Source organism: Apteryx rowi, unplaced genomic scaffold (assembly GCF_003343035.1).
Source record: "Apteryx rowi isolate R43461 unplaced genomic scaffold, aptRow1 scaffold_703, whole genome shotgun sequence".
NCBI lineage: Eukaryota > Metazoa > Chordata > Aves > Apterygiformes > Apterygidae > Apteryx > Apteryx rowi.
Window position 1 is genome coordinate 182,817 of NW_020450987.1, and position 14,672 is coordinate 197,488.

A 14,672-nucleotide genomic window follows, 5' to 3' on the forward strand; every position below is an offset into this window, starting at 1 on the left:
TTTTGCATATACAAAGAATCTCCCACCCTGTGAGATGCACCCCTCCCTAAGGCTGCCTGACAAGCTCCTGAATCTAAAATAGGCTGGCTCTCAGAATGAAAAGCAGTGCAATCCCATCTGCACAGTACTGAATCCTGGCTAATTTGATAACACTGACAGTATGGGCGTGCAAAGCAAATTAGCTTGGGAAATGCTAACAGACAAATCACACTGAAATAAAAGCTAAGTGAACAGGAGCTTACCAAAAAAAAAAAGGAAAAAAAAGAAAAATCAGAGGTAAGAGAACATTGTCCAGATTCACAAAGTGATTTTGTGGCACAGACACAGAACAAACAACTTGCACTGTTTCACTGACCACCGTGACACCATTTGAACAAACTGGAAGAAGTTGTTCCTATATTTATTATAATCAAAACAAACAAAAAAGCATCAGAAGAAAACATTTTAGGAAAAAAGGATGATTATCAGCTGATAATTACTGCTGTAAACAAGTGACCAAATTAATTCTACGACTCCACAAAATATCAAGGGAAAATTAATGTCATGACTCAAACTATTTTAAAAGGATCTTGCTCTAGCTGTTTAAGAATATACAACTGCTAATTATTAAACATTTTTCAGCATTTGTTAAACTTTGCTCAGTTTAATCTTACTATATTTCACAATTTTGTTAAACACTTTTTTCAGAGCTCTAGCCAATCAATGTGTTTACAAATGAATCATAAACATGTGTTAATCATTAATCTCTGTCCCCAAGTCATTCATTTTATACTTAAAATTTGAAGCATGATTTTGCAATCAAAAGTAGTCATTTCCAGCACATAAGGAAGAAGGGAATCACCTTGGAAATTCCCATGCTTCTACACTTGACATCGAGATATACCAGGAAGCAAAACCATTTTTAAAACAAGAAATACAGTTTTAACAAAACAGCTGTGCCTTTTTGAAGACACATACAGAGAAATGAAGATTTTATACTAAATTTTGAAATTAGTTATAAGTAAGGTAATTAAGGTCAGAATTGATCAGCTATGTCATACACCTACATTTCTTCAAAACTATCTGATGGACTTTCAAATCATGATAAAACTAAGATTTGAAAAAAGCATTGCTGGGATGTACAAACAATACCTGGAATGAAAGAAACTCATAACTGAATTGGGTCAAAAACAGCATAAATATTCTGATAGCTGTAATTGTGACAGCTTATTTGAAGAACCTAAAAGTAATGCTAAAGTTCCTGGATTGTTTTTACACGTAGCAGCATGCCCTTTAAGGGACCAAGGTTTCCTGTGGTTGATGTCAGTAAACACTGTAGAGACAGGCAGCATATCAGGAAGTTCATATGTCAACTATTTACTATTTTAGCATGCCAAATTCAACCTTTTTATATTACTCATCGTCTCAGCCTTCTTTTGAAACGAACCCTTGCTAAACATCAAATCCTACTTTACTAAGGGAAGAGGGGGAGTGGTCTGACCGTAAGTTTAGAGCACTGCCGTTTTGTCCTCGAAGGAGAAGTGGGACAGCAGCAACTCTGGAGCAGCTACATTAGAAAAATGGAGTAACGGACTGTACTGCAAACTTTGTCATTTCCCACCAGGAAGCAACACTAACAGCTCCAATTATCCACTCGAAGATGCCAACTCTGCCAGTGAGAAGGAACCACTACTCTAAAAGTACTAGGGCACATTTACAGACATTGCGAAATGTGAATGAAGCCAAAAGTATCTCAAAGCCCGTTAAAAAAAAAATAGTTTTAGGATGGAAAATTCTCAGGCATTCAAAGGAGAAAGTAGGATTTTTGTAATCTACCAATGCCAAATAAATGTTGAACAAAACTGCATACACAGTATACCCTGGGTTTTGTGTTGTGCGATGGTATTTTTTTTTAATTCAGCAGCAGCAGTGTTACGGTAAAACATCACGAGGTAACATGCCCCGTTTCGTAACAGTTTTACGAGACTTCTTTAAACAATATACCAAAAGATCATTCCGGATGGGAGTTTTCTCCTTCCCCACCCACGACACTTGGAACGGCTCCAGGAGCCGAACACCCGACGGAGGAACCGCTCTGTGCGCACAGCGTCCCGCTCTCCGCCAGCGAGCTTCCCCGCGCACGGCAGCGGTTTGGGGCGGCAGCAGCAGCCCGCTTCGGCCAAGCCGACGGCTGCCCGCCGCCCTGCGCTCTGCCCCCGGGCCCGCCAGCAGCACCCTGCCACAGGAGAGCCCCGTGCTCGACGGCGACTGGCACCCAGGGGCTGGCAGCGCTGCTCAGGTACTGACTCCCGGGCTGCGCCCCGGCTGAGGACTTACAACTTCTCCGCGCTAAGCGGACTCCCCCCGGACGGGCAGGGAACCGCCCCGCGCGGCTCCGGGCAGGTGGGAGGGCGCAGGCAGCCCGCTGCCCCTTCTCCTCCTCCCAGCCTTGCCCCGGGACACCCGCTCGCCCTTCCTCCCCCTCCGGCGCCACGGCGGGAGCGGGCACGGCGGCCGCGAGCCGCCCCGTTACCTGCAGGACACGGAGAGCTCCACCTTGGTGGCCGGGATGCTGGAGCTGAGCACGTTAAAATCCCCCACGGACGCCATGTTCCCAAACCCGGCGCTCCTGTCCAGCTTCTGCTGCCCCGACGGCTTCTCCAGCGCGAACATGGGACAGCGCCGGCGGGCAGGACGGCGGGCAGGGAGAGAGGGGAAGGGAAGGCGGCGCCAAGCGGCCCTCCGGAGCGCGACGCCGGCGCTGCCGCCGGCCGCAGCCCGTGGCGCGGAGCTCCAGCCCGCACCGCCGCCCGCGGGCTGCCAGCGCCGACTGAGGCGGCGAGGCGGGGAGCGGGCGGTGACGTCACCGCGAGCGGGAGCCGCGCGTGACTCGCACCCGGCCCGGGGCGCGGGAGACCCAACGGCCGCCAACCGTCCGCGCGAGGGCGGGCGCGGGCGCGGCCCCGCTGCCCGCCGGACGGGGCGGCGGGCGCTGCGCTGCGCTGCGCTGCGGGCTCGCCAGGGGCGGGGGCAGCGAGCCGAGGGCAGCGTGGCCTCCGCGCCTCCCCGCCTCACTCACAGCCGCCCGCAGCGGCAGCCTCTCGTCCCGTCCCGTCCCGTCCCGCCCCGCACGCCAACCGCGATGGCTCTCGTTTCTTCCTGCGTATGAGGGAGCGCGAGCGCCACCGCGCTCCGCCAGCCGGCGGTTCGGAGCAGCTGCTCGTGAGCGGGTCGCTCCCTCCGCTCGCCGCCCGCCGGAGCAGGCGGCGTCTCCTCCGCTCACCCGCCTCCCTGATGGCGAGCGTCAAAACTTAACATCCCATGCGGGGACGCGGGAGGGGGGAGGCTTCCTCTCCTGAGTCACGAAGAAAATGCGTTTTAACAGAAAATAGCAGGAGTGTTTTAGGTGTGACGCTGAAAACACGATGAGCATTAGCTGCTTTCTGGAGCGGCGAAAGGAGAAACGGAGCGCGGCGGCTCCGCGAGGCGGCGCAGAGTCCTGGCCGCCAGGGGGCGCCGCCGCGGAGCCGCCGTGGGGCAGCCGGGCGCTGCAGCACCGTGCGCGGCGCGCCCTGCACAGGGCACCTTGCACAGTGCATAGAGCACGCTGCACAGCGCCCCGTGCACAGCGCCCCGTGCACAGGGCACCTTGCACAGAGCACCCTGCACAGTGCATAAAGCATGCTGCACAGCGCACCCTGCACAGGGCACCTTGCACAGCGCACCCTGCACAGGGCACCCTGCACCGTGCACAGCGCACCCTGCACAGAGCACCTTGCACAGAGCACCCTGCACAGTGCATAAAGCATGCTGCACAGCGCACCCTGCACAGGGCACCTTGCACAGCGCACCCTGCACAGCGCACCTTGCACAGTGCACAGCGCACCTTGCACAGGGCACCCTGCACAGTGCACAGCGCACCCTGCACAGTGCACCTTGCACAGTGCACAGCGCACCCTGCACAGCGCACCTTGCACAGGGCACCCTGCGCAGTGCATAGCACTGTGGGACGCACTTTGCACAGTGTGCACTGCACATTGCACAGCGCAGCTTGCACAGTGGATGCTGTACTGTGCGGGGCGCGCCTTGCACAGTAGGCATTCCACCGTGCTAGGTGCACCTTGCTCATGGCACGCTGCACATTGTGCGGTGCATGTTGTACAGTGCACACTGCATCATGCATGGAGTGCCTTGCCTGCTGTGCACTGCACTGTGTGGGGCACACCTTGCATAGGGCATGCTGCACACTGCATGGCGCACCTGGCATAGTGCACCCTGCACATTGCACGGCACACCTTGCCCACTGTGCTCTGCACAGTGTGGGACGCACCTTGCGCAGCGCGCCCTGCGCATTGCACAGCACACCTTGCACAATGTGCACTGCACTGCACAGTGCAGGGCAGACCTTTCACAGGCCATGCTGCACGTTGCACAGTTCACCTTGCACAGTGCACCCTGCACACTGTGCAGTGCACCTTGCACAGCGCACACTGTGCATTGCAGAGCACACCTTGTACAGTGCATGCTGCACATTGCACAGTGCTCCATGCGCACTGCGCACTGCACATTGCACGGTGCTTACCACTCATCGCATAGCACACATTGCATGGTGTGCAGTTCACGCTTGCCTGTTGCCCAGCTTTCCCCGCCGAGCCATGACAGGGCTGCAGCAAGTGCACATCTGCCTGCCCCTGCTTCTGCAGGATCAGCTCAGCTCTGCGCAGCGCTCTGCATGCTTACGTGTTGTGCTTCTGAAGACTAACCATAAAAACACACACAAAAAATTGAGACAAGGAGACATTCACAATCATTGCTTTTGTAAAGAGACAACATACCAAGTATCACATTTCTGTCTGAAAATAATTATTACAAGAGACTAGAGGAAAAAAACGTGGTTTTACTTTGGTGGTTATCCATGTTAAGTAACATAAGGAAAAATATTAATTTTACCTTCTCATATACTTGTGCTGGCCCTTATCTTCATTTAAAGACTATTAGTTCAGTCACCCTGAACCTATTCATAATAATTCACAATTATCATAAAAGTTTCATGATCTTATTTCTCATGTATTGTATTCAATTCATATCTATTACCATGGCATCTAAGTAGCTCCCAATATTTATTTCTCATTATAGCAGTTGTATGAGATATCAAAGCGCTATCACCCCCATTTTACAGATGGGAAAATAAAACATAGGAAAATTAAATGTAGTGTCTGTAGTTGCACAAGATGTAGGACAGGAACAAGCAATTTAATTCAGATCACAGTCACAGGATGTCACCCACAATCCTATACATATGTCCTCTACTTTTCTGGCTGTTTAGTTTCTATGCATAGAAACTGTGTTTATTTTAAAAAAATAAATGTAATTCTAAAGCCACAAACATTGTCAGGACACATTGATTCTGGGTTCCGTTTTTTAAAAAATTCTCCTTAGTGTAATTCAAGTTAAATACGTGGTGTCAGGTAGTACATCAAAATAATGATGAATAGAGAACTTGAATTTAGACTCCTGATTATCTGATAGTCTAAGGATTAAGCAGCATGAATAAGAAGAGAATAACTTGGTCTTATATACCAGACGTATACTTCCCATATTCATCTGAAACAACCACATACTTTCAGTGACAGAAACCACAGATCTTTTTATTCAGAAACTTGTGATTTCACAGCCCACTACTCTTCCACCCCTGTATTTTCAGGAATGTGTAATCTGAATTTTGTTTTCTTTCTTTTGCTTCTCTTGTGCAGCTGTTGAACACACAAAGCAATTTCTCATCAGGTTTTGCCAAAGTATTTCTGCGTGAATCAGCTGGTTTGCGGTTTTCGGTGCAGACAAGAAACCATGTACCTGCACAGGTATTCTGGGAGTGTCTGCAGTCAGTCAAGCCAGTAAGCCCAAAGCTAAAACTACTAACAGAACAAAAGCAAATTTAGTTTGCTATTATCTTTTCCTCCCAATAGCATGAAGGGCTGTGCGAAGGACTGCTGATGTCTTGAGAGAGTAATACCAAGTAGGGAAAGGGTGATTGAAAACTAAAGGACAGTTTTTAGGAAAAATGTAAAACCCTTTTTCAGTGTTACAATACTGTTATTCTCTCTTTCATAATGTATTGTAAAAATCTAAACACAATGAGTGGAGCCCAGAAGGCACGGCATGAAAAACTTAAGAGGCGTGGGTAACTGAGCAGTGTATCATGTAAAAGTAATATCATATATTTTTCCCTACTCACCTGCTTTCAATCACTGCTGAAGACAGGATACTAGGTTAGATCAGAGTTTGGCTTGGTCATGTTAAATTTTTATATTATCTGATTGTTATGTTCTGTTTTGCTTTAAAAAAAAAAAGGGAAATAATTGATTATTAGTGATACCATAAGTAGAACATCCTGTGTAAGTAGCAGGTGGAGGAACCAAGGAAATTCTAGTCTTTTATATTCCCAGGGAGATATCCATCTCCCATGATATTTATAAATGTGCAGCTATATTGTCTTCTAAGATTTTGGCTTCAAGTAAGTGTATAATTCTCAAGCGAGTGATATATATATATATGAAAGATAGAAACTAAAAGCTAAAACAAGGGATAGTTGAAAGATATGCATGAATGGGGCCAACTATGCGTTAGTATAATTCCAGAGAGGCACCTTGTATTTGCTCATTCTTAATTTGCAATGAGGTGTGGCGGCTGGGCCAGCGCGTAGGTGTTAGGACTGTGTCTGGAGTGCATGTACAAAAGAGCCATTGGACTGCAGCGTGAAACGTCAGGGCTGTGTTGTATACGCCACGCTGACGTGTGAACGAGATCATTGACTCTGTGAAAATGCTGGAATGGAAAGCAAGACATATTTTCCTTACTTTCTTTTGTGATGGTTACTTTATTATTGTCAGCTGTTGCTAATTATCTTGTTTCTGTAGCTACATATCTTGTTTCATTAAGTGCAGCCTAATTTTAGGAATAAGAGGGACATATTTGAAGTAATAAAAGTGTAGACCATGAACAGACTACAGATTCCAGAATAACTGTAATGTGTAACACTGCATAATTGCTTTAAAACATTGCTGCTTCCAAGTTTCAGCAGTATAATTGAACGTGAATGCCACAGGATGCAAACATTGATTACTCCCCCTCTACCTCCTCAGTTTTCTGCCTTGTAGATGTTTAATTAGACATCTTAAGAAAAGAAGAGTTTTATGATTCAATCTTTGCGCTCCTAAAAAAACCCACACTCACACAAAAACACCACAAACTATTCTGGAGGAAGCTGAGGAACAGGGAATGGCATCTATTCTTGTGTAGATAAGAAAGAATATATGGAAGAATACAGGAATGAGAACAGAAGAGAGCTGGAGAATTACAGGAACAAAACAACTGCAACTTTACCGCAGTACCATTTGCATGGCAACCAAAATACTGCTTACTAAGTCTGAATTTGTGATGAGCATACTATATTCCCCAGTTCTTCACCAAAGATTTGTTCAGATAATTTTCTTCATTAATGTTCATTAAACAGCAAGTTTTTTCTCCTGGCTACTATCAAACTCTTTCTTTCAAGAGCTTAAAGAATGGAGTGAACTTAGCCATAACCTGGTCCCTGCTGATAGCTGAACATAGCACTGAAACGATGTCAAAACCCCAGTACGTACTGTAGTCTGAGAATTGTCGTATCTTTCCTGTCTTTGATTACTGTACTTAGCTGTCTCTTTCTTTGCTAACGGTGGTTATTTTAATCCACTGGCAAAAGACAAGACCTTTAGCATTTGTTAGGGTAAGTGTCATTACTGGAACCATCAGCAAGCACCATGGCTGAATCCAGACCACAGGCTTTAAAAGCAGTCCATGATACAACATGCTGATGGATATGTTTAATGTCTTTATCGTTCTAGTGTGAATCCTCTTCTATGAACTCCATGACTTTGTAACTCCCTTTCAAAACACACAAAAATTGATGAAGCTCTGTTTTTGTGATAGTAAAGTTTGTAAAGGAGGCATCTGACTCAGAGGTTAGACGTAAAGAAGAAATCTCCTCTCCCTCAAGGTTTTCACTTTAAATACTAGTTTTTCAAGGGCCTATGTCTGCAGTTTCACAGGTGTTGAGGAGAATACATTCGACAGTAAAAATTATCTAGTTCTATATATCAAAGCCTTTGAAACACATGCTTGCTGTCTGCAGGGGAAAAGAGCACCTTGTCATCATGACATAAGCATGAGGAAGTTAGTGAGTCATCAGTGCGGAGACACCTGACAATTTCCTTATTTCTCTACAATGACAAAGTCAGCAATGCATTTCTTTGTATACTTGGGTCCCCACAGAATAAAATCACCAAGTGCAAAGACCACTTCACTTCTCTCCAAGGGCACAAAGGATAGTTATCCGACAAATATTCTCAGCTCACTCACCTACACCAGAGCTGGCCACATTTGCTGTCACAGCATCTTCAGCTTCAGAGAAGGTGTCCTGGGTTATTTCAAACTTTCTTCCAGTTTAATCCAGGCCAGGAGAGGCAGGTCATCATTAGCGCAACAGTAAAGAACCTTCCTTCTACACTGAGGAAAGCGTTCTTCTATGGTATCAACATAGTCATTTCAGGTTGAAGTAGTGGTACCATCAGTTCCTGTCACAGCTGATAGTTTTCAGGCCATTCAAAAACTCTTCCAAATGGCAAAGATCCTTAAAGCACTCTCAAAATTGTTCATGGGAAGTCATATAGTCCATTTAACATTTTGCTCTTACTATTAGAGAGTCAGAGAGAATCTTACTATTAAAGAGTCTTACTAATAGAGAGTCAGTCTACAACTAAGAACAGAGGAATTTTAGATCTGGAAAGCACTTATTCTGGCTTTCATCTCAGAATGAAGCATGTAGCATGGATCTCAAGTCCTATTCATATGTCTTGGACTATTTTTAGTACTAGTTTTTAGCAGCCAATGAAGTCAGACTATGGTTCAGATTTAGTTTAAAGGACAAGGAATCAAACTGATTAGGTCCTTTTGAAAGAAAACTTATTTATCAACTTTGAATTCAGCCATGGACCAGACTGATTTCATTTCTGGACAGATTGCCAGAAATATGTAAGAATAAATTTAAAGTCATTTTTCTGGAAAGACAGCTGATCACTAGTTCATGACAGTAGACAATTTCAGGTGCTGCTACAATAGAGTGTTTTTTATATGACAGCAAGGATGCTGACAAAAAGATTAGCTGCATACAATCTACCTTGAGAAGTCTAGATGGCAATCAAGGGCTTTCCTTTCAATAAACATAAGATCAGAGAGCCCCATAAAGAAACCTCAACATGTTTATCACCAGCTATCAGCTAAGCACTTAAGGAAAGCATCTCAATTTCAGAAGAGGAAATTATTCCTCTTCAATGACTTCCCAGCCAAATTTCAGTGATTTCCAAGTTCTCATTCTTGGAGTACTCTTGAAAGATGTAAACTCCTTTTTTTTTTTTCCATTCCTTCCCTGCCTTGCCCACTCACCTCTAGGTCTCTCATATTTCAAAGAAATATCAGTTGGATTTGCAGAAAATGTGCAGGTATTACAAATCATCCAGAAATAATATACTATGCAATTGCTTTCTCTGCCTGATCTCTACCCACACCTCTTCCTTCAGCCTGCTGCCAGGGTGTTCATAAAATCTCTACCAGTGTTAGCAATACATCTTTGAAGGCAGGTCTTCATATATAAAATTTGCTTTGAGAATTACCTAATTCAGAAGAAATTAGCATTCTAGGCCTCTACAGCTAATTGATATGTTCTTCAGTTATTTTCTTCATTGGAACAAAAGTTAAACTCATTCAGAGAAAATCATTACCGCAGTTCTGAACTGAAGAGCAGCCAAATGCAAACTGCTACATGAGACCCATCTTTCTCCATCAGTCAGGTTGTGTGTTTCATTACTCATGCACATGACTTCATGTATTTTCCTAATACCATAGATAAGACTTCAGCTCACACTGTTTAGGATATGGAAGAAATCAGTATCTCTGCCAAAATGGGCACAGATTGAACTTGAGTATAGACTCCACCATAGATTTCATCAGGAAGCACCAATTGCTGATCCATTAGCCACTCGTAAGCATTCAGACAGACGTGTACATGATGAGGGTGACAACCTGGACTAATCTGGGTAAGTGTTGGATTCACTGCCTATCAATACAGTCACACACTCAAACTCACACAAATGTATAAGCTGGATGATATATCAGGCTTGCATATCATTTCTGCTTCTGAGAGGGGTCTCAGTGGAGTCAGGGTAACACTGTACATAAATAGGCAGCAAGAAGCAAAACCAAACCTTTCCATCAACTGCTTTTTAGTAGTTTCTTTCATTAATTTCTCTGTGTAATCCAGCATAGTGGAATTTTTCAAAGCCTGTCATCACATATGCCCATGCCATGTTTATTGCTTCATTGTTTTAAAAAAGTGATTTCTTTTTATGTATTCCTTCCAAAGATAAATGAAATCCAGGCATGTTGCCAGGTCCTTCCATGTACTATTTTTCATGTAGTCAGGCTAACAATGAAACTCTATCTGAAATTCATTTTGAAGGCCGTATTTGATTTTTATATTAATTACTTCATTCACTTCTTATTTTTTTTCTCTGATATTACACTTTTTTGTGGAAGAAATCAAAAAACACTTTGAAACCAACACTTTAAGCAAACAAAGAATATGACATTACTTTCATAAAGCAAAAATTTCACAGCTCATTGAAGTTGTTTGTCACATTTGATAATCCCGTTATGCGTGGAATCAGAAAGTGCACTCCTCTCCCACATTATGGAATCCTGTCACATGGACTCTGGGAAGAGAAGGAATTGTGGCTGGGAAGACTTGGGGAATCTTGAGAGGATGTAAAACATCCTTTATTTTCCCATTGAAAGACTTTCTCTGCGGATAACAAACTCAGGTAAGTATGCCTATGATATTAACTTGGCTTCTGCAATTAATTTTAAGTCTCAGCCTACAAGGAGTCAAGCAACAGTAACTAAAATATTAGGGATATGATACAAGCCTCCATTCCTACAATTATCATTATCCCGTGAGAGCAGCTTTAAGGTCAGATGCTGGTCTGGCAAAGCAAGTGTTGCTGTCTTTTATCTAATAACACACTTTGCTTTCACCTGCAGGAAAGGCCTTCAACAGTAAGATCTTTGTGTTCAGATACTCAAAGGAAGTTTATTATTTTAGAGTAAATGTAATTTTCTGAAATAGCCTGTATGTGCTGTAGAGCCCATGGGTTTCTCCCATAGTACTGAGACCTGTTACCTGGACTCCAGGCAACGAAGGAGCTGTGCAGTGATGGGAGTTGCTCGATCCCCCAGCGGCAGAGCGCGAGGCCTGGATATTGCATACACGGCTGGGGGGCCTTTGCAGCCAAGGTGGGATCCTTGTGCACAAGGCGTTTGGAAGAATTACAGTTACTGCATGGCAATGTCTTTCTTTCTTTTCTGCACATTTACAAGAAGCAAGCTCCAAACTGACTAACTCTTTGAGAAGCTGATTTTAATCACTCATGACACATTTACTCCTATGAACTAGATTTTCTTACTTTACAGCATTTATTTGGATTGTATTTTATGGCAGTTACAGTTGCGGTTAGTAAACATTAATTTATGATATGGGTTGTTTTTGCATTATTGATGAACTATCAAAAAGACAGCGTGACTTACAGCAATGCCACTTAGCAACTCACTCACTAAAATATCTGGAGAGGAAGTAACTGAGAACTTTAAAGAGGTATTTCTGTTTCTTTTGTGGAGAAAGAAAAGGACCTGAGATGGGTAAAGCACACTTAAAAAATATTTCTTCTTTTCCCATAGTCTCCTTTTATTCCCTCTTTCATGAATTTTAATTTTGTATTATTTTTTGTGACATTAAAATACCTTAAACAGTTGACAGTATGTGGATTGTCTGTTGGGAGCATTCTCCAGCAGATTTTCCTCACTTCATGGCGACATTCAAACAATTAGGGTTTTAATGAGGCTGAAAAATTGTAGCCCAAATAATTTAATGAGTTTGATTATCTTCCAGAATAACTATGGCACTAAAGCAGGGATGCATTTAAGCATATGCTTGAATTCATCACTGTATTTCTGGAGAGCACACTTACTGACTTGAGTGAGGTGTAAACTCACACTTAAAGTTTTCTGAATATGAATGGTTTATTGTACTATTTCTTTGCCTGTATGAAAAGTACAGGTATTTCTGCTTTCTCACATATAACATTCTGTTGTCTCAATTTAGTTATTCGTATTCATGAATTATTCAAATGAGACCTGATTCATTATTTACTTTCGATCTAAAAATGTCACTTAAAATTGCACAATATTTTTGAAATGGGAGGTAAATTAGATGATACTGTTACTTAACAGAGTATGAAAGACTAAACTGCACCAGTACCATCAGTACCAAAGTCTGAACTGTGCTGATGGGAACCTTTTGTTTCTCTTCTTTTCAGAAAGCTCTTAGCTTCTGATAAAAATATATATATATATCTAGAGAGAGAGAGAGTTTTTTGGGTTTTTTTACTGAAGTGGCATCATACAACTATGGAACAAACATTCATCCTCAAAAATAAAGAACTAATTAGTTAGGGCCACTTGCCAGATACCAAGAGTATACATTCCAGAGCCACAGTAGCAAGAATTCTATGAAAATTATTGTGCTATTTAGGTAACCATAGTACAGTTGCATTGAAATTATTCTGCAAGATACTGGCTAGTTGCCAGTGCAACCTGTCTGTCAAAGCTGAGAAAGTAACTTCATGAACACTTCACTTTGTGAAAGAAACAGTAAAACAAACATAAAGCAAAAGTAAATGGCAGATTTTTAAATACTCACATGGATTACATTATTACTTTTTCTCAGGCCTAAACACAAAGCTCCCTAAAAAAAAAATTTAAAAAAATCACTTATTTGAATTGTGATTTTACCTATTTGATTTAGAACTTAGCTGTAACACTAAAAAATTAAATTTGTTAATACTGTAGCTTTAAAAATGGTAAATGAATGTTACTTCACATGACTAAGAGAAAACGTAGAAAAGAAAAAGATTCTTAAACATATTGGATATCTAAATCATTGCAGAAAATTAAACATTCTAGGCCAAATTCATCCTTACAGGAACTCAATGGAATATAAGTGAACAATGAATTAATTAGCTTTCTTGAGTTTAATAGATACTTCAGTACAGATTAGTATTTTACTTTAAATATTATCTTCAGTCATTTACATTTTTTTGGTGCATCTTTTCATAGTGATCTAGTTAGCACAGCTATATAGAGTTATATGGTAAATTTAGAAGTCTGATTATCAAATACGCTTTTAGTCTTGTATGTGCATTTCCCAAGAAACATATATAACATATATAACCCTTTAAAAAGGTAAGGCTTTTAGAAAGTTTGAACTTTTTAAAAGCCTTTTGGAAGAATATTATTTGTGCTTCAGCATTAATCGTTATAAAGAACAAACTTGGGCTCCAAAACTAAGGACAAATTTCTTCTACATAGTGCTGTAGATGTCTTAATCCTAACCCTTAGACCAGTTTTAGCCCTGCAACAGACCTAATCCCAACAGCCAGCCCATGAATTAAATACTGTGAACAATGATTGCTATTACTGCCCCAAACCTTTTCTTACACTTTCACTCCTACCCTGCATATTGTAGGAGCAGAATCCTAACTCAAGCTTTCATCTCAGTGCCAGCTGGATCCCAAGACCTGGATCATGAGCTACATGTCAGAAAGGATCGCTCAGTTATTGTCTAAAATATAACTCAGCGTTCTCTTCTTAGCTCTGTCAATAGTCTTAAATTCACCTTCTACAAAACTAACCCTTGTCTTGGATTAGCATTGGCTGAGAAGACACTCTCACTACAAAAACTCAATATAGCAAGGAAATTTTAGGAATTATAGTTCAAAACTTAGTTTAGTATCCCCTTTTAACTCGAGTACATGTGTTTTACCTAATTATTCTGTGATTCTAACATGGTAGCTGTGCTAACCCTTACCTATATTTAGCCTTGTATTAATAGGGCTTCCAAGCAGAGAATCTTAATGATGCAAATTAGTTATTCCGTGTGATTATCTAAAGCTTAGTTTAATCCAACTTTTTAAATTCAGTGACTGCTATTTGACTAACTGCTGTAGATGTCCTACCTATAAATCTAACACTAACCTTAAATACAGTTTTGCATTGTGAGGCCATCTCAGCATAGTAACTAACTTAGCAGGGAAGTCACTATTTCACATTGTCCAAAATGTGGCTAACCTGCTGTTTTTTTCACAGAATCATAGGATAATTTATGTTAGAAGTGACCTCTGAATTTCATCTAGTCTAATGGCTGCAAAGATGCACTGCTCACTAATGTTTGGCTTGCTGTCCGCCAGGACCTTTTCTGCGGAGCTGCTACCCTGCCACTCATCCCCATCCGGAGCCGATGCATGGACTTATTCCATTCCAAGTGCAGGACTTGGCCTTTATCCATGCTGAAATTCAGGAGGCTCCTGTTGGCGCGTTCCTCCAGGCACCAGAGCAGATAAGTGCTGTAGATGCTGAAGCCCTAACCTTGGCCCTAGCTGTGGCTCAGGAGCCCCTCTCGACACAGCAAATCAATACAACAAAGTCATTACTGGTTAAACCCACACTTAATTTTCAATTCAGCCATTGTTCTGTTAATGCATCCT

The 14,672-nt window shown here is 42.6% G+C and overlaps 1 protein-coding gene across 3 annotated transcripts in view; it reads right to left on the minus strand.

Annotated features, from left to right (window-relative positions):
• The window catches only part of CPNE8 (copine 8), a 112,549-nt gene extending 109,816 nt beyond the window's left edge, over positions 1–2,733 (minus strand). For all 3 annotated transcript variants that reach the window (XM_026087126.1, XM_026087127.1, XM_026087128.1), the window contains exon 1: positions 2,513–2,733. In XM_026087126.1, coding sequence (XP_025942911.1) covers positions 2,513–2,652 — 140 coding nt within the window. In that variant the 5' untranslated portion in view covers positions 2,653–2,733. The remainder of the gene's footprint in view (positions 1–2,512) is intronic.
• Positions 2,734–14,672: the final 11,939 nt, after the last annotated feature.